The sequence below is a fragment of the Mesoplodon bidens genome (genome assembly GCF_964165515.1).
Source record: "Mesoplodon bidens genome assembly, chromosome: 7".
NCBI lineage: Eukaryota > Metazoa > Chordata > Mammalia > Artiodactyla > Ziphiidae > Mesoplodon > Mesoplodon bidens.
The window spans coordinates 72770029-72788622 of NC_138164.1; the positions used below are offsets into that span (position 1 = coordinate 72770029).

Below are 18594 nucleotides of genomic sequence, written 5' to 3' on the forward strand. Positions count from 1 at the left end.
AGGAGAAGAGCATTGCAGATTCTTGCTCCCTGGGCTTTTTACTCACACTAAAACAGGGTGGTATTCAGGTGAGACCAAGGGGTGGAAAGCAATTGAAAGGCAAACCAAGAGGACTGATGTTCTCTGGGACATCAGCAGCCGTCTCCAATGGCAGTGACTTCCCTACCCTCTGTCTGTGTGGTCCATAATATTACTTGCTCCCATGACAGTGTCCTGCTAATGGCCTTGAATTTGCTTTGTCTGATGGCTTTTCTGGATATGGGGACACAGACCACCCAACTTATAAATTTAGCTAAAGTCATTTTCCTGGCTGACTGATACAACATACTCCCATGTCTATTACACGAAACAGAACCATTTTGTAACCAGAAAAATAAAAAAACTTTTAATGAAAATCTGAAGTTAAAAAAAAAGCTCTCTTTCCCCTCTTCAAGAGGCCTGAAGCTCTAGCAGTGATAGGGAAATTTTTTGCAGGCTGCCAGATTAAGTCAAGGGGACTGGGAAGGTGTTTAAAAATGGTTACATGTATTGGAAATGCCAAAAAGGGGTGTCATGGGGTGACGACAGCTTGAGAACTATAGTCACATCCGAAGTATCATGTGACCACTTGAGTGTTACTGATGACCACAGTAGTGATAAAGTCTGTTGACTTTGGATCTCGGGGGTTTGCTGACCCAAGAGAAATCCCAGGGGGGGGAAATAGCACCAGCAAAAAAAAAAAAAAAAGACAACGAGGCTCTCGGCAAGAGGCTCTCCCTCAGCCCTGCAAACCCAATTCTCTATTTCTCACTGCTGGGTAAGCATGCTTCCCAGGGGCTTTCAGGCACCTGCAGGAATAGGCCAAATCACACACCAGCTACTAAACAAAACTTTATTTTCCTTTGATACAAAAATTAAATAGCAAAGTTTATTTATTTATTTTTGTACAGTGATAAATTAGAAATTTACAGTACAGACATCAATGCAGACATACGTTTGTACATCCTCAAAAACAGGGTCCATTTCCTCTGACGTTCAGCAACTCGTTCAGGGCATGTAGGAGGGTCTGCCTGGTACCTCTGTGTCGAACATCTGAAAGTCCCTCAGGTAGGCCTTGAGGTGGCCGGAGCTCGGGTGGCACGGGGGCCCGAGAACAGCCACAGAGCACAAGCGTGTCTGCCTCACCAGCAGGCCGGATTTCATCTCTGCATAGATCACACCTGATATTTATTCCGCCTTTCCTACAAAGAGCTCAAGGGGCCTTTGTCCTCCTTCCTTCTAAAGTCTCACAACATCCCTGTGAGGTAGGAAAAAATTCAGGACCACCGAGATGCCCCACGGGGAGACACCTGGAGAGCAGCCTCCCCTCCCCAAACCCTCAGCCATACCAGCCCGAGCCCTCAGCAGGATGGGGGAAGGTGCACACCTGGGAGAGCAGATGGACCCAGCCTCCGGGGGGCAGGGGCTCTCGCCCCCTCCCCGGAAGCCTTCTGGGATGACAGTGGTCATGTACTGAATATTGTAGGCGATCAGGGAGCTACAAAAGCTTGGAGGACACGGCTCATAGGACCCCAAGCAGGCCCTCTACAAGTTGCCTGGGTGAATCCTGGGAATTTGCTGATGCAAAGAAGAAGGGAAATAAGGCAAACCAGGAACGGGCAACTGGGTGTACCAAGGAGAAGAGGCCTACTGGGGAGATCCGGGGTTCACTTCCCTCCAGGTAACACCCAGGGGGCCATCACTGCACATGTGCGTGGCAAGAGGCGGCAGCAGACAGCTCAAACCAGGCCGCAGCGAAACAACATCCATTATTTAAGGCTCTGGTATCTGATCCTTGGTAGGAGCAAAATGCTCTCCTAGGAGTTTCCAAGATCTACAGCCTAGGCCCAGAAGAAAAACGAGAACCCGGGTCCTTTGCCAGACATAATACAAACCCAGACGGGGACTCTGAACCCAAGTATAATAAAGGAACAAAAAGAACCATCAGAGTCCAATGACTCGACATCTCTGGCTGGAATAGCAAGCCTCTCCAATCTCCTCCATCACAGAATGAAATGCAGGATGTATAACAGATCGATTCTGGGGGCTCCTTCCAGAGTCTGGGCTCCATAGCCCTCTCCCCTAACTGCCGTTGTGGCCACCTCGCTAGAAGCCGAGGCTTGCACCATCCTGGTGAAATCTTAAGTTGGGTCTGCCTTCCAGGGCTGAGGCTGTCGAGTTTCTCTTTACACCCTCGGGCCTCGGCTTGGTTTCCAGCACTGAATTCTGTGACCGGGGGCTGAGGGGGGCCAGAGAGGACAGGGCTGGGGGTGCTGGTAACATCACAATTCAGAAGCTAGATACAGAAGTTTCCCAGGTTCCAGGTTTGGGGGATGCAGGGGAGGGAGGGCCAGGGGAAAGCAAAGTCAAAGAGCATCTCAGGGAAATAAAAAGTGTCACCGCTTCTCCTGTTCCAGGTCCCTGAGTAAGCTGCCAGATCAGAAGCAGTCTCAGAGATCAGGAGACAGGTCTCCATAGAGGAAAAAGGATATGAATCAACCAAGTAGCTCCATCAGGTGGTCCTGGCCAGTTCCACTCTTCCCATGTTCCTCTGCCCTGAGGTGTGGCCTTTATGAAGGAGGAGAAAGGAGTATGCCAGAGAGGAGGCTGGACAGAGGTGCCCTTGGTCCCTGTTGAGGCCAAGGGATTTTTGTAGGAAGCTATAATTATACCTACTTATCCTAGATTTCCGAGAAAGAAAAAGAACGCTAACCTTTTCCCTAGCAAGATGCTGTCCTCAAATTCACCTGTACGAGTCACCAGAACACCCCAAGCCCTAAACTGCCTGCTCCCGAAGCCGTATTAGATGTGGGAGTTCATGTCCCTGTAGCCAATGTTTGTGATCTTCCTAGGAGATTTCCATGGAGACTGTCATGAAACAGAGCTGATGCTTTCTGGCAAACCCCCTGTGAATCGATTTGCAAGGAATCCTGGGAAGGGATAAGTCATGGGTTAAAGGGAGAAAGACCCAGGAAGAGGTTTATGGGATGGTGACAGTGGAACAGATGGCAATTCAGTAGCCCCTGCGACTTCCTGAAACCAATGGCCAAGTTCAGCAGACCCAGGGGCATCCCAGTCCAGGTCGGTTAGAAGAACAAAGCTGATTCTCCCTGACATCCCCTAAGGTGCCTAACACAGGGCTTTACACACAGTTACCACTCAATAAATGTGCTGATAATTAACCTTTTTTAAAACCAATACCAACTTAACAGGTGATGGATTCGTTTCAAGGTAACTGATATCTAACTCTTCGGCCACAAAGCTCCTTTCTTAAAACCGTAAACACTCTCCATGGTCTGGAATGTGAAAGGAACGGCCTATAAGCCTGTGACATTGCCAAGGCTACTCATCTATTCTGCACCGATGACGACTTCTGATCAAATATATATTTCTCCTGTGAAGGCAAGAGATTTATGGAAGAGACACGTTACAACCCAGAAAGCTCCAAAACTTGGGGGTCCAGGTTCACCCAAGTACTCTTATTGTTACTTATTTGTTACTATTCATAAATTTTGAGCACCCTCTCCATGCCGGGCCCTCTGCTAGGTGCTGCGTCGGTCACACGATCACTGAAACATTACAAAGAGAACTGCATTACAATCCCCTGCCTGGTCCTTCTTTCCTTTCCTGGGCCAGAGTCTCCGCACAACTCCCAAGACACTGGAGCGGAGCGTGAGTAAGGGCAGGCTCTGCCCCTGGGTGCATGCTCCAGGGCCCCGGCCAGCTATGGGAACCATCTGCAAGCAGCACGGGGCGTTCACATTTTACATTTCATAGGCGATGCAGTCTCAGATGGAGTTCAACTGGTCCTTCTGGGGATCATTTCTCATGCTCCTGGAGCCCTGACCCAGAGTCCAGCCAAGGTACTCAGGCTCAGCACACACAGCAGGGGCCACCGGTGCCCACTTAGGATCTGTGTCCAAAGCCCCAAGACTTTGCCTTCCAAAACATGCAACAGACCTTACGTGTATCTTCATCTCAGACAGGTCAAGAACCACACCACAACAGAGAAAGAAGAAAGGAAAATGTCAAACCAGGGGGGCATAAAGCTCAAACAAAAAAAGACATGCTTATTTCCAGAATTTGAACTCCTATTTGGAATTTTGAGTCCCTGGAAATATTTTTCCACAAAGAAATGTGATAAAAGAGCTTCCCTACCTGTTTTAAAGGGGGGAGGAGCATGAATAAATAAATAAATGAGTCATCGCAAGGTAGTTGCTGAAGCAAAGACAGGTATGAACTTCAAGGACAGCAACCTGTGACATCGTCGATAATTTGTCCCAGAGATCTGGTGATTAGAAGGCCTGAAGCGGGTTAGGAGAAAGGCCAGTTACAATTTTAAAAGAATTGCAGCTTTTGCGAGTCTGCTACGGGTTCCCCCTTGCAAGGAACATAAAGCATAAATTTTAAAAGCTCTGGATACCTCTGCAAAAGGCAATTAAGACCTTAACCTGTGCTGTTAGAGTTTGCAGTTCATTTCATATGGTCTACACTTTATTCCCTACGAACCAATCAAGCTCCTGGCTGGCATTCTGGAGATTCATTAAGCACCATATAAATACTCCAGGCCACACTGCCTCCAAGGAAATCTTACACGGAGCCCTTGCCAATTACTAGGAAATAATTATGCACCAAGTAGTTGGATTAGCTGTCTTTAGCTCCCTTTACAAAATTGAAAAAGTCTCCATTGTGGTAAGTAGACCAGACTCTGATAACATTCTTATGCTAAAGAAAAAAAAAGGCACTATCATTCTGAGAATGCAAGCTGACCATAGCTTTAAAGTCAGCTGAGTAACTGTTATGTCATGGTCCAAGAATGTGCTTTTAATTGTAATTGACACACACAAATTACATAGCTAATCTGTGTGAATGCAAAGTTGCCAAGAAACTTAACATTTTAGCTCTTCCAGACTGGCGTCTGCATAGATGCAATCACACCAAGTAAAATATATTAAGTCCCCATTGCTCAATGCAGTCGGTCTCTGGGGTGGGTAAGGTAAGTCGACTTGGTAAATATCATTTTCCTCTGAATTAAGTGATTGTCAAGAAAGTGAATCACCCTTCCTTTCCCCCTCATTAGGCATGCTGCAGTGCAAAAGTTCCTATAAAAAAATACCTGTTTTTGAGTCATTAATGTAAAATGGAGAAAACAGCAGCAGCCTAGGACAGAGCTGTTGAAATTTAAGAGGAAGAGGGAGAAGAAAAATCCACTGGATACCTTCTGTGTGTTTGTACAGAACTTTTGTTTGTTCAAACAATTCTGTTTTATGACAAAGGCACTGAAAGATTCTGACACCACCTCTTGGGAGAGCAATCCACAAAGTTCTAAACAGCAGACAGTACACCACAGAAAATGTTTATGTTAGACCAGCCAAACTATAAAACTCTTGTAACACTTCTCTGAACCCAGCATTTCCAGTGTTTATAGATTGCTTTGCTATCTGAAAGACCCAGTTAGTATTTAAAAATTTTTAAGGGTTAAAAAAGTTAATCTTTCTCCCTGCAAGTTGCCTACTCACAGCTCAAATCCCACCCTGCAGGGAAAAGCAGCATCGCCCTGGACCTCCTGGAATCTAGGCAGGACCTCCACGCTCCAAGCTGCGACCTGCTAAAGTGATCAATGTTTTGATTCTTCACAGCTTTGAAAGCCTCTAACTGGCTTTTCCATTTTTGGATCATTCCAAAGTCCGCAGCAAAATCATTAGTTTTATGATGCTGGGGGGGGAGACGGAGGAGAGTGGTGGAGGGTTATGGGGGTCACTTAAGTGTTGCTAGCTTGTTCAAACTGAGATTCACTGCATGAAGCTTTTAGTAGCATTTGCACTGCAATGCTGGCGTGCCCCCTTCAAAATCTGGAAAGCATGGAGGCTGGCTAGCCTTATACCACAGTTTCATTGCCTCTCCCAGGCTTCACCCAACCATTCCCTCTTTTTTCTCTCTTTACCTTCCCAGAATTCACCAATCTGTTGGAACACTTCTGCCACGTGTGAAGAGTTTTGGCAGACCAAATCCACATGCCTGAAGTGATGCCTACCAGCAAAGACATAAAAATTTTCAACATCTCAACCGCCATATTGGAGTCATCTGCGGAATACCGGAACAGCGCCCAGTTGGAGATTTCATAGAAATAACAGGCAATCACACAGGTTGCAGGCACCGTGTACAGGACTGAGAAGACCCCAATCTTGACCATCAGCCTTTCCAACTTGTCTGTCTTTGTCCCATCCTTTTGAAGATTCGACCGAATTTTGAACAAGGCCACCAAGCCTGCAGCAATGAACAAAGTTCCAATCACCAAGTAAGTGAAGAGGGGAGCCACCACAAAGCCCGTGAGGGCATCAAGGTTTTGGTTGCCCACATAGCACAGGCCAGTCAGTTCATCTGCATCCACCAGTCTCATAATCAAGATGACAATGGTTTTCACTGCAGGGATAGCCCAGGCTGCAATGTGGAAATAAGAGCTATGCATTTCAATGGCTTCATGACCCCATTTGAGTCCCGCTGCCAAAAACCAAGTGAGTGTCAGAATAACCCACCAGATGGAACTGGCCATTCCAAAAAAGTACATCAGCAAGAAAATGATTGCACATCCTGTGTTCTTAAGTCCTTCTTGGATGAGAACAGGTTCTGCTGCCTCTTCAAAATCGCAGGATATCCTTTCCCGGCCTACAGTCAGCCTGACAATATAAGCAATGCTATAAATATTATAGCACATACTGAGAAATATGATGGGGCGCTCCGGGTAGGAAAACCTGGCAGAATCGATCAGGAAGGTCAGCACAGTGAAGGCGGTGGAGATGAAGCACAGGCTGGCCCACACGGCCATCCAGATATCGGTGAACTCCTTGGCCGAGCGGCTGTATAAGCCAGCATCATAGCCACACTTGAGAACGCAGTTCAGGCTCCTCTTCACCCAGATGTACTGATCAGAGTTGGTTCCCACGGAATGGCACTCTTCCCCAGGCTGGATGGGGGTTTTGTGAGGTAAGGGCACCTCCTCATCACCTGGCCCTTCCATGCACATGTGGTTGTGGTCATTCTGTGGTGGGAATTTGCTGCAGTTCAGGCTCTCTGGCCAGGCAAATCCAAATTCCTTCAGGACAGGCTCGCAACGTCTCTTGACCGAAAGACACATCCCGCCGCAGGGGCCGATGGGGATATTGACCTTCTCTGTGCACATGGGCACATACACGGAACAAAGGAAGAACTGGAAAAGTCATGAAACGAGCAAAGAAAACAATGACTTGGAAGTTTGACCAAAGGCTTGCACAAAACTGACTTGAATGCTTCTGGGCAAAGTACGCATCTACTTTTAAATCAGTCTACGGGGTGCCTGTTGACTCTGACCTCAAACAAATGTACCTAATAATCCATCACTTGCACACTTTTCTTCTTTTGGGTCTAGTAATCCTTTCCAGGAGAACATAGATAAATAAATATATAAAAGGGACCTGAAGCATTACATAATCCCTTTTTGCACAACACTTAGGGAAATAAACCTTAAAAAGCTGACTTTGAGTCTCCCTCCCCTTTCAGCTACTATTGAAAGAGCTGGACAAACTAATCAAATGACTCGGTCCTTTGGGTGATGGGGTGATTTATTTTTACCCCCATTTATCACCGTAAAAATAAATGTAAAAAAAAAAGTAGATACGGCTTTTCTCATGTTAATATTCTCTCCTTTCTCTATTTTATCCCCTAAAATTATTTTTTTTAACCACTCTCATATTGAAAGAGAAAATGTCCTCACTGAGATACTGTTAAATCCAAGGATGGGATGCAGGTTGAAGCCTCTGGATACCAGGGGTTTGTTTGGCCAGGTTTCCTCAAAGAATAATAATGAAGCACAATAGGAAAATATAAATGTTCAGTCCCTGAAACTGCAGTACCAGCAGGGGAGAGTCCAGTTGCTGTCCTCAATTCCTCCAGCATTGATAAACAGTCTGCTTGGCTCCTTACAGATGTTGTCTATGAAGTCTAGAGTTACAAGTAACTATTTTCCAGCATGTAAAGGGATCCAGTCCTGTCCTTCAAAACAGCTTGGCTGCCTCCCCAGGATACATGTAATTAAAAATATATATCCCTGCAAAAGCTGTTTCGCCAACAAAATTGTCACTGATGTCAGGATATGTGCTGTTTCCAAACTGAGAGCTAGAGAATCATTTTCTTACGTTTTTATAACCTAGTTCTAAAGTCCTGAAACTTCCAAAGGGACATTTTACCAGCAACAGGTCTAATCCCAACCATCTTTCTGAAACCACAATCCAACTTTTCAAACGACCTGTGTAAAAACATGCACCTAGTAAGTCAGCTGCCTGCCTGTTTCTTATCTCTCAAAAGTTACAATCAGAACCACAGATTTCTAAAGCTTTTAGCCTGGATAACTATCCTCTATTTCCCCCAACTTCTCTCTTTTCTAAATTTCTAAAAATCACTCGTAGCCTCACCAATCAAAACACAACCAGTGTTAACATTTTTAAAAATTTCCTTTCGGTTCTTCTTTTTTTTTTTTAATGAACTGGTTGTTGTTATAAGATTATAATCACCCTGTATATGCAACTTCTTCACTTTGTATGGTAGGATGAACATTTTCTACATTATTACATAAGCTTTAACATTTTTAATGACTGCAAAAACAAACAAAAAAACCCTAAAAACCTTCCAATACACAAACTACCTTCTGGAGCTTGACCATACTAACGCCTTTTTCCCGAGTGGTATCTTCTCCCCCGCCAAGTACTAAACCTGCCCTTAACCCTGAGGCTAAGAAGGAACTCAAGCCATCGCAGCCATTCCTTACTGCATGACCTCTAAAATCATGCAGGACGACGCGAGGGGCCATTCTGCAGAAACGGGGCAGGGGTGTTTCATTTAATAACACACCCAAAAAATATGGGGGGAGGAAGGAGGTCGGTGAGGGAGGGGAAGTTCCCCGTCTCCTTATCTCTCCTTCCAAGTCTTAGCTGCAGCTGGCTGCCCTGCCTGGGACTCGCCCACCGAGCAGCGGCGGCCAGAATCCTTGGCAAAGATAACTCTCAGCTCCACTGGGGTTAGGGGCTTGGCCAGACACGGGTGGGCAGGGGAGAAAAACGGAAGGGCGGGGTGTAAGAGTGGGTCCTTTCGCAGGCCAGATGACTTACACAATGTTTTGGCTTCCAGTCCCTGAGAAGGGACAGAAAAGTGGGGGTGGGAATGGAAATCACTTCTCCAGGATAGTTAATACCCTGCAGACTTAGGAAGGGGGCAGGGGGCTCGACTTGGCAAGGGCTCCACGGAGTTAGTTTGGGGCGTCCCTGCCCTAGGGGTCCCGCCCGGGGTAGGGGCGCCCACCTGCAGCTGGCTGGAGCAGCCGTACTGGATGAGCGGCGTGAAAGTTGTCAGCTGCAGCTCGGCGTCCGTCTGCAGCTCGTGCCCCACCAGGTTGGGCATCTTGGTCACGTTGTAGCCCAGGTTCTGGCACATAGAGATGCGGATGGGGTCGCAGCGCCGCTCCTCCTCGTCCCCGAAGCCCCGCGCCGGCCTCAGGAGCAGCAGCAAGAGCAGCAGCAGCCGCAGGCTGAGACCGACGCCCCCGGGGGCCCCCAGGACGCGCGGCCCTGCACCCCGCCAGGCCATGGCCAGAGCCGGGGGGCAGCGGCGGCGGTGGCGAGGGCTGCTCCAGCAGACACCCCCAGTTTGCACGGGGGAGCCGGCTGCCCGCGCTGCTCCGGGAAAGGAAGTGTGATAAGGCGCCAAGGGCGACGAGGGGGCAGCGGCCGGGCTCTCCCGCAGCTGCGCGCGACTGTGTGGGGTATTAGACGCCCCCGGCCGGGGCCGAAGGACAGACTGCGAGGGTCATGGCTACAGGCGGCAAGCCCCCAACCCGGCGCCGGCCGCGGCCGCTCAGGGTCTCCGCGAAGCCCGCCAGCACGCAGCGCCCCACCGCTCTCACCACCCGAGCCCTCCGAGGCGCTGGAGTTTTGCTGGGCGGCGGCGGGACGGGACGGACAGCACGCCCCTCCAATGGCCGGGCGCCGTGGCCAGCGAGGGGCGGGGCCGCTCTGCCCTGGGCAGGGTCAGGCTCCCGCCCGCCCGCCCCCCTCCTCCGCCCCTCCCTCCCGTCCCGTAGCGCTCCGCCCCGCTTCCCGGCTCTCACTTTCCTCCCACCCGGTTCGCGGCGCTCGGAGGCCAGGCGGGGATGGAGCCTAGACGCTCCAGCCGGGCCAGCCTGCCCCTTCTCTCCCAGGTGAGAAGCGCTCCCAGAGGAGTCGGCTCCCTTTTCCTTTTTTACTTCCAGCTGTCACCTCAGCCCGTGGCCACTTGCCCTTCAAGCAGAGAACACGGGATTTGGATTTACAAAGATTGTGCCTTTAAATCCGGCTGTGTGACCTTGAGCAAATTGCTCAGCCTCTCGGCGTCAGTTTCCTCATCCGTAAAGAGACTTGGGAGGATTAGAGATAACGCGTAAAATGCTTAGCACCGTGCCTGGTACAGCGTGAGCTCGCAGCTATTTTCACTCCGAGCTTGCTTGGGTTGGAGCCCGGCCCCCTCTCCCCGCCCCCAGCCTCGGCCTGACCTGCACCCGGGAGCTGTCTGTCTCCAGCCGCGAATGGGGGAGGCGCCCCGGAGCAGCCGACCAGCCAACGGTCTCGCGCTCCGATTTCCTCACCGTATGAAATGAAATTCCACAGGGGGATTCGAAAGGAAATGAGACCGGGACGCTCCGTGCTTCTCGGCCCGCCGCCCTTCCTGTCTCGGGGACACGGTTTCTAAATAAGGTTGGGAGGGTGAGAGGGCAGGAGGGGAGAAGCTTGACCTGTGCATGGGGGGCTGAGAAGGCGCACAACCGCCGGGGCTCCCCTTCCCCAGCCTCCCGGGCATCCCTCCCCTGCAGCCTGCATCTCTTTCTGACTTATTCTGCTTCTGCGGGAGTCCTGGGGCTCATGCCAGCCGTGTTTCGATCCAACTTTTCCCTCTCACTACCAGCCCTTCTCCCCACCCGCCCCTCCTTGGACGGAGCTTTGTGCTAGCCCACACTCTCCACTTTCCAGTCGGGCCAGGGAAACCCTCAGCAGGTGGATTCCTAAGCCATTTACTCGTTGCAGGACTGTGGTCAAGCCAGTGTGCCTCTCGGAGCCTCAGACTGGCCATCTGTAAAATAAGGAAGTTCATATCTCCCCCCACACAGTTGTTCTGAGTTAAATGAGATAATGCGTGTAAATTGTTGAGCGCACTGACACATCCTAAGCGCCGAACAACTTGGTTATTGTTCTTGTTGTGGGACATCTTCTGCAGCCCAGGTCTGAGGATCTGGGTTAAGAGCTTTCTACTCTCTTCCTGAGGTATTTTGGCCCAACACTTATACCACTGTTTTCCAGGGACTTGATGACAGGGACCAAGTTTTAATGTGTGTTTATAACCTCCCATTTCAGCTAAGTCTGGCATATGGCAGAGGCTGGATGCAAGTTGGAAGGGCCTCTGTACCACTCATGTGGTGCTCATTCATCTCTGCAGAGTAATGCATGAGACCATTGGCCTACAGAGATGAATAAATGATTAGGTGAATGAATCAAGTGAATAGATGATTCTCACCCTGTAGGAGCTCACAGGAGGAGACAAAGAATAAAAAGACAACTGTAACTCGAGGTGTAAGTGCACACAGAGAGAATTGTGGGTAAATTGAAGGTAGAGGTAGCCGAGTTTGGAGGGCTGCCCAAAGGGGGATGATCAGTAGGATTCTGAGCTACTGGACAAAGCAGAGCTATGTGCGATTGGCACTTCTCCTACAGCACTTGCGGGGAGGGTGGGGGGAGCTTGCTTTGTGCTAAAGATATGTGTACATGGCTTATTAAACAATGGAGTCCATGAGGTCAAGAAGCAGGAGCTGTCCCTCGCACAGGGCCTGGCACACAGAGGGAACCCACTGGTGTTGGGTGAAGGAATACCATTAAGTCAATAGCAAATAACTCATATAGAACCTGTACTTTGTGCCAGGTACTGTTTTACACACTTTACATGCATTATGTCATTTATTTCACACAACAGCCTGAGAAAACTGATGCTCCGAGAGGTTAAGCAGTTTGCCCAAGAACACAGAGTAAGTGACAGAGAAGGACTCAGATGCATATCTGCCTGGCCCAGAAGTCTGTGTGCATGACACTGCTCTTACAGAGGAAGCTGCTTGACACTTGGCCTAATCCGTAGTTAAAGATGATACTTTTGTGATCTGGACCTCTTATTCCTAGAGCCCGGGGAATCCCTGCCTCAGCCTGCTTGAAGCGACTGTCTCCTTTGAGAACACTTGAAAAAGCCCCTTGCCCGTCAGAAGCTTTTCCTGTCAACAGCTTTTCTTTCCCGGCATGGAACTCATCGCAGGTATTTTCCAAAAAAGAAAGCCAGGGGAATCACATTTCAGTCTGAATGTGGAAAGAAAACAAAGACCACGACTTAGAACTAAGTCTGAATGGCCTGGAGCGCCTCAGCCTCCCTCTCACAGAGTGGTTTACACAGTCGACAATCTGCGCCTGGTGACAGGCATGGCATGTTTGTCTTTGTTGCAGAAAACACTTCCCCAAGGGAGTTCCAGGCAGAAGGCTATCCACCCTGTGACATGCAGAGCGCTTAGGAGAGGAGTAGAAGGTAGGGACTTGGGAATAGACCTTCTGTTAACCTAAAGGACAGGCCATGGGTCCGTAGTGGCTCTGGCCTGAGTGCCTGGGCAGCTTCTTAGTCCACTCCCTGAGTAATAGGTATGCAACCACTTTGGAGCGGCAACAAACATGACTTCAGCGGGCTGTTGGGCAGTTGGAGGGCTCTCCATTTGCATCTAATGAGAGGCTGGGTTCTAATTAACTCCTGTGATGTGTTAATTTTTCAACCTGACATTTTCTGCTCTCATAGATTCTTGCAATGGTTCCTAAATTAAAGGCTGCATTTGAAGACTAACATTTAGGTTAAAATCCACCACCTAGGGGGGTGGGGGGGGGCTATAAACATCCTTTCCCTCCTAAGGGAAACCTCTCATTTGCAGTTCTTTGCTAACCCAATTAAGTGCTGAAGTAGTCACCCTAGAGCCTGCTTTTTATTTCCTGCGAAACAATCCAACTAATCCATATTCAATAGCTTCCAAGAAAAGTCTTATTCCAACCACTCATGAAGAAACCAGCTTCTTTGAATCTGAACAGAACATTTAAAACTCACAAAGAGCTGTCTTGATAGAAAATGCAAGAAAGTGGTTCATTATTATCCTGTATGGTTTTTGAGGGGAAAATTCACTGCGACTAAAACCTCATAAGGATTGGGAATTTACTGTGGGACAACAGAAGCATAGGGAGAAGCCATGCCCCATCCCATGGGTTTATGGACAGTCTAGGTGCTGCATCTTACCCTGCACCCGAGCTAGTTATAAAACAAGAACATGTGTACTGAATAAAGCAGAAGGGAACACTAATCTTGCTCAAAGTTGAGGAAGCAGAGTCCCCAAGTGGTTAAGTAATGGCAGAGCCAAATCCCCTTCTTATAATGGTTGCACCATTAGCTAGCAGAGAAGAATCAAGGCACCATAGAACTCTTGGGTATCAAGGAATCAAAGCCCTGTTGTTCCTCTTTCCAAGCATAATAAAATGGTACAGAGGACACTCTTACCTGTTGGTGGTGATGGTTTAATGCACAGATGGTCAACCAATAACCTTTGCAGGAGACAAAAAGTAACGCAAACATTTTATACCTCCACAACCTTGTTTCATTTCAGTATTTATCAGTCAAGCCATTAGCAAATGTTCAATGATGTTTAGTCCAAATAACCATTGTGGACATGCCACTGAGCTGAGTACTGAGTGGTATGCAGATATAAAAGGAGGTCCCTGCCTTCAAGGAGCTTATAGTCACATTGGAGGAGATTAAGACATAAGACCAAGAGTGAAACAAGCTTGTTTATAGTTAAGTGCTTTTTCTTGAGCTCTCTTACTGTATTATACGTTTGGTTTCTTTGTTTCTGTTTTTTTGTTTTGTTTTCTTCAGTCTCCTTCACAATCCTCTGAGGTTAGAGGCTGTGCTGAACAGCAAAGAAAAACACTACCTGACCCAATGAAGGCTCTCAATAGAGAGTTGTTGAATAAATAAATGAATGGGGGACTTCCCTGGTGGCACAGTGGTTAAGAATCCGCCTGCCAGTGCAGGGGACACGGGTTCAAGCCCTGGTCTGTGAAGATCCCTCATGCTGCAGAGCACCTAAACCCATGCATCACAACTATGGAGCCGGCGCTCTAGAGCCTGTGAGCCACAACTACTGAGCCTGTGTGCCGCAACTCTTGAAGCCCACGCACCTAGAGCCTATGCTCTGCAACAAGAGAAGCCACCGCAATGAGAAGCCCGTGCACTGCAAGGAAGAGTAGCCCCCGCTCGCCACAACTAGAGAAAGCCTGCACGCAGCAACGAAGACCCAATACAACCAAAAGTAAATAAATAAATAAATATATTAAAAAAGAAGACGTTAACTATGGGGACTTCCCTGGTGGCACAGTGGATAAGACTCTGTGCTCCCAATGCAGGGGCCCCAGGTTCGATCCCTGGTCAGGGAACTAGATCCCACATGCATGCCACAACTAAGAGTTTGCATGCTGCAACTAAGGAGCCCACGTGCGGCAACTAAGACCCGGTGCAACCAAATAAATAAATAAATAAATAAGAAGTTAAGTATGGTTAAAAGAAGGGTGTATGGGCTTCCCTGGTGACGCAGTGGTTGAGGGTCCTCCTACCGATGCAGGGGACGCGGGCTCGTGCCCTGGTCCAGGAGGATACCACATGCCGTGGAGCGGCTGGGCCCGTGGGCCATGGCCACTGAGCCTGTGCATCTGGAGCCTGTGCTCCGCAACGGGAGAGGCTGCAACAGTGAGAGGCCCGCAAAAAAAAAAAAAAAAAAAAAAAATCTTAAAAGAAGGGTGTGTGACTGCCAAGTTGACAGAGAGTGACACTGGTAGCTTTGTACTGTGCCCATTTAGCTACAGTAGAACTACAGTTTCCAGAATTCCCTCTCTTGCATGGTTCTAGATTGGGATTGGCCACCAGAGAAATTAGCCCGAGACTGAGGAGGTGGAAGTGAAGCAGCACTTTATGCTCTGAAAGTCAGTGTTGAGTGCCAGGCACGGTGGCGGTTCATGGATGTTGTCCCTAACTGCTGGCTCACTTGCTGGCAGGATCTGGACCTGCACTATGTCCTTCAGCGTCTCTGAGTCCTGGGCCAGGTGCTTGAGTAATTCTGTGGCCAAGGGCTCAAGCTTTTGCAGGTCACCTGCATCCTCAAGATTAGAGGTAGTTAGAGACAGACACAGGATCCAGTTTGTCCCTGTGGTTCCAGTGTGCCCTCAACTTCCCAAACTTTTTGCCCAGCTTTCCTTCTTGACTGCAGGCCTGGTTGATCTGTACTGACTTCAGGCCCAGTACCCTTGCAGAGTACTGCACTGGCTCCCACAGTTTTGTAAGGTCTGATGCTTTTTATAAATTCTTGATTCTACCTTACCCAGAGTGACTCTGCTTCTTTGATCAAACCCTGACTGATACATCCTATAAAAAAAGACTCATAGGGCTTCCCTGGTGGCACAGTGGTTGAGAGTCTGCCTGCCGATGCAGGGGACGCGGGTTTGTGCCCCAGTCCGGGAAGATCCCACATGCCGCGGAGCGGCTGGGCCCGTGAGCCATGACCGCTGAGCCTGCGCGTCCGGAACCTGTGCTCCGTAACGGGAGAGGCCACAACAGTGAGAGGCCCATGTACCACAAAAAAAAAAAAAAGACTCATAGGATGTAAGCTCTGGCAGCTGCCTTAGAGTTCACCTGGTCCACTCCTCATTTCTGAATGGGGAAACTGAGGTCCCAAATGTGACTTGCCCAAGTGGCACATAATAAATGAGTGGTTGAACCAGCTTGCTAACCTGCTCTGTGACCTAAGTATTTGCCAAATTCCTGTTTGACTTATGGAATTGCAACAGGCCTGCTACACCAGATCCTATTATCTATCCAAGCACTTGACTGAGCCCCTTCATATCAGGCACTGTGCTTGGTATTCTACATAGATGACCTCATTTACTCCACTTGCCCTCCAGCGTATATCCTGAAGTATTGAATTATCAATGCTTCTCTCCGTCTCCACCACCACCAATTGCCCAGCCCTTATCACCCCTCATTTACAGCTGACTCCTAACAGGCCTGCTCATTGGCAGTCTCTTCTCTATACAGCAAACAGGGCCATCTTTACGCATCAGCTTCCACCATCAGCTTCCTCTCCTGCTGAAAGCCTGTCAGTGGTTTCCCACTGCTGTTGGATTAAAATGCATCAGGCCTACAAAGTCCTATAAGATCTGGCCCCATCTCCCCTCCGCTTCGGTCACACCCTCTGCCTTGCTCACTGCACTCCAGCTACAGCGACCTTCCTTCTATTCCTAAAATATACTCCGCTAGTTCCTACCATAGAGGCTTTGCTGTCTCCTCAGCCTAGAGGCCACTCTCCCCCAGCTTCCCATGGCTGCTCCTTCCTGAAAAATGTCATTTCCTCTGCAAGGTCTGCCCTGAACACTCATGTCTCACCCTTCCCTTCAGTCACTCACTCCTTCCTCTGTTTTATTTCCTTCACAGCACTTATTGATGCCTATCACTGTCTTGGTTATTTACTTGCTTATTTATCAACTTTGTCTCTCTCTTAACTAGAAAGAATCTCCATGAGGACAGGGTCTTAACTGTGTTATTCACTAATATATCCCTGGTGCCTAGTAGGTACTCAGTAAATATTTGTTAAGTGAACAAACCTGTGTGGTACCTACTGTTATTCTCTCCATTTTACAGATGAGGAAACACAGTGCCTGCGAGATTAAAAACTTGCCTGGGGTCCTGCAGTAAATAGCTTAGTTGATATTATTCCAACACAGGTTCACCTGACCATTATGCATCCTACTTTCGAGGCTTTGTTGCCTCCACAAGTGTCCTCTGGGTGCAAAATGTATCCAGATATTAGAACTGCAAGGAAACTTTTATAATCACCTACCTCCTTGCCTAGTCGTTATATTGATAGTAAAGTTAATCAGTTAACCATTTATGAGTCCTTCCTATGGGCACTGATAAGGTAATTGGAACTGCTCCCCCAAATAGGACAGACATTGAGGATCCCTCATTTATCACATCCTGGGAATTTACAGATGCCTGCATTTTTATCTGATTTTCCTTCAGTAGCCCTCAATTTTTCAGTTTCAAGAATGTGACTGAATTTTCGACCTCCCTGTCCCAGTTTTTGTTCATTATCTCTTTTGCCTTCAAGAAACTATACCATTTCTGTTCTGAAACAAGAAGAGACAGGGGATTTTCCTGGTGGTTCAGTGGTTCAGACTCTGCACTTCCACTGCAGCGGGCACTGGTTCGATCCCTAGTCAGGGAGCTAAGATCCCGTGTGCCGCAGGGCACAGCCAAAAATAATAACAATGATGGGCTTCCCTGGTGGCGCAGTGGTTGGGAGTCCGCCTGCCGATGCAGGGGACACGGGTTCGTGCCCCGGTCTGGAAAGATCCCACATGCCGCAGAGCGGCTGGGCCCGTGAGCCATGGCCGCTGAGCCTGCACGTCCGGAGCCTGTGCTCCGCAACGGGAGAGGCCACAGCAGTGAGAGGCCCACGTACCGCAAAAGAAAAAAAAAAAAATAATAATAACAATGATAATAATAAAAAATAAAGATAAAACAAGAAGAGACACATTTTAAGAAAACAATTTTCAGATACATGAAAGAAACAGTAGCAGTTGATAACATCTGTTAGATCACCAGAGACCTGGAAGGAACCTTCCAGATCATCTGCTGCGGGACTCAACAGCTAAAGCATCTGAGACCCAATGGGTGCAGATGGCTTGTCCAAGATGGGGCTAAAACTAGATATCCTTTACCCTGCTTCCAGGACTCCTCCCATCACATCGCACCATCTTCCTTCCACCTCCTTACTGGAGAAACCAGGATCGCTGTGGAAACCAGGTTATGGGTAAACAGCAACAGACCCATTACTCAGACCTGAGGCTTCAGACTGCATATACAGGGAGCTAGGTCATAGATTTTTCTGTAAGCCAGGCCCTTTCTCATTCTCAGTAGCACTGCCACACATGACCACTCATGCACTAAGGATGACTAGACTTGCCTCACCTGCCCACCCTTCAGAGCAACCAGTCACTCCTCTACCTCAGCCAACCCATCTCTCCTTCCTCCTTGTCCATACATTGTGTTTCAGAAGAGCTGTGTTGAATGGCTTCCTCATTTCTGCTTCTGTGACTGTTTAAGCCCCTCTTGAGGGGTGAGCTGAGATATCCCTGCTAATGAAGTCGGAATTGCAGCATCCCCATGAGGCCAGAGCGGTGGGAGTGGCTCAGAGGATGTCAGAACTGGAAGATACCTTAGAGACCAATGGGTCTACCTTGTCACCCTATTTACGGGTAAATGTGGATACAGAGAGAAAAGTACATGATCATTGACTGTTCACTCTGATATTGCTAGCTGGACACAGAGCAAAGCTAGGACCCAGATCTTCTGACTTTGCAGCTCAGTACCTCCTACATCATGCTGAAGCCCTGGCACTTA

General features: G+C 48.5%; 1 protein-coding gene and 1 long non-coding RNA gene across 3 annotated transcripts; one reads left to right on the forward strand and one right to left on the reverse strand.

The window, feature by feature from the left end:
• Positions 1–857: 857 nt before the first annotated feature.
• FZD4 (frizzled class receptor 4) lies at positions 858–9951 on the reverse strand. The gene is made up of 2 exons (XM_081239253.1): positions 9349–9951; positions 858–7225 (listed from the first exon to the last, which is right to left on the reverse strand). The coding sequence occupies exons 1-2, from the start codon at positions 9631–9633 to the stop codon at positions 5897–5899; spliced, it is 1614 nt and encodes a 537-aa protein (XP_081095379.1). The 5' UTR covers positions 9634–9951; the 3' UTR covers positions 858–5896.
• A 220-nt stretch (positions 9952–10171) lies between these two features.
• On the forward strand, positions 10172–15095 carry LOC308620884. 2 transcript variants are annotated; one of them, XR_014016357.1, is made up of 4 exons: positions 10172–10775; positions 12243–12372; positions 12558–12636; positions 14017–15095. It is a non-coding gene; the product is annotated as an uncharacterized lncRNA (long non-coding RNA). The 2 variants fall into 2 exon arrangements; XR_014016358.1 differs by lacking the exon at positions 12558–12636.
• The last annotated feature ends 3499 nt before the right edge of the window (positions 15096–18594 follow it).

Excerpts from the sequence above, each read along its gene's own strand:
- FZD4 (XM_081239253.1), bottom strand. The coding sequence starts at position 9,633 with ATGGCCTGGCGGGGTGCAGGGCCGCGCGTCCTGGGGGCCCCCGGGGGC. Across the intron at positions 7,226-9,348 it reads GCTGCTCCAGCCAGCTGCAG|TTCTTCCTTTGTTCCGTGTA; the intron begins GTGGGCGCCCCT and ends TGACTTTTCCAG.